The following is a 1,137-nucleotide window of genomic DNA, read 5'->3' on the forward strand; positions in this document are numbered from 1 at the left end:
TCAAATTTGTTTTATACAAAATATAACAAAAAAACTGATTTCAATAAATTTATTAAACATAATTTAAACATATTATTTTTGATATAAACATAATTTAAACACAATATTTTTGATATAAACATAATTTAAACATAATATTTTTGATATAAACATAATTTAAACACAATATTTTTGACAATATAATGTAAACAAAGAAATTTGAATAAAAAAGTACGTCACAAAATTAATTCAAACGAAAACGGAACGCGAATTTACTCGAGGAAAAATTTCACGACAATGATGTCGAAATGGAAGAGGTTAAACCAAAAACCGACAATTATTACCGAGAGTACCTCGAATTGTTAGCCACGTACAATACCTTAAAAAGACACTATCAACGTTTGAAGAAACAATGTGAAACGAATATAAGGGCAGTACAAATGGAATTTGATATTTACAAAAATAGCTCCGAAGCAAGAAAATCTATGCAAGAGTTGAAACTTTACACAGACTATTTGAATCTCCATCGCGAATACACTATGTTAAGAATAAAATTTAACGAGTCTGCTCTGTTTGAACATAACGAAGTGGACCAAATCATGAATGAATATGAAGAACTCAAACAAGATTACGTGAACCTCCATAAACAATACCATGATTGCATTGAGCAATCGAAAAAGCAAGTTATTAAGAAAGAAGAGGAAATTGAAGCATTTAGGCAAGAATTTGTAGCATACAAAATTACACAGGAAGAGATTCAACGAGAAAAACTAAAATATCAAAGTGAAGCATGCAAATTGGCGGATGTTGTCAAACGAGCTATAGAACAACAGTACAAAGGACGAAGAAAGAGAAAAATTTCTGAAGGGAGTGAAGAACTTGAATTAAAACGACCTCATGAGGAAAGCTTGGTAAAAAAAGAGGACTGTTAAATAGGAATTTAACATTTAGTGTAATAACTCTTGCTAATAATATTATCACACTTTTGCACAAGAACTCACAAATCTTTTCTCACATATTTCAAAGACATTCTAGTTTCAGTTTGTAAACAAAACAACATGGAAAGCAGTGTCTGAAGAAAGCAAATCTTTCGGGATGCACTCATCTCTTATTGGGCAATGGAACGGCAGCGGAGCCAATCAGATGAAGGAATGAGAC

The 1,137-nt window shown here is 30.8% G+C and overlaps 1 protein-coding gene across 1 annotated transcript; it reads left to right on the top strand.

Moving 5' to 3' along the window:
- The first annotated feature begins 287 nt into the window (after nt 1-287).
- LOC139426850 (trichoplein keratin filament-binding protein-like) lies at nt 288-911 on the top strand. The gene has a single exon (XM_071186952.1). It carries the CDS (start codon nt 288-290, stop codon nt 909-911), a length of 624 nt encoding a protein of 207 aa, XP_071043053.1.
- The last annotated feature ends 226 nt before the right edge of the window (nt 912-1,137 follow it).

This window comes from Parasteatoda tepidariorum, chromosome 10, assembly GCF_043381705.1.
Source record: "Parasteatoda tepidariorum isolate YZ-2023 chromosome 10, CAS_Ptep_4.0, whole genome shotgun sequence".
In the NCBI taxonomy this organism is placed as follows: Eukaryota; Metazoa; Arthropoda; class Arachnida; order Araneae; family Theridiidae; genus Parasteatoda; species Parasteatoda tepidariorum.

Excerpts from the sequence above, each read along its gene's own strand:
- LOC139426850 (XM_071186952.1), top strand. The coding sequence starts at position 288 with ATGGAAGAGGTTAAACCAAAAACCGACAATTATTACCGAGAGTACCTC.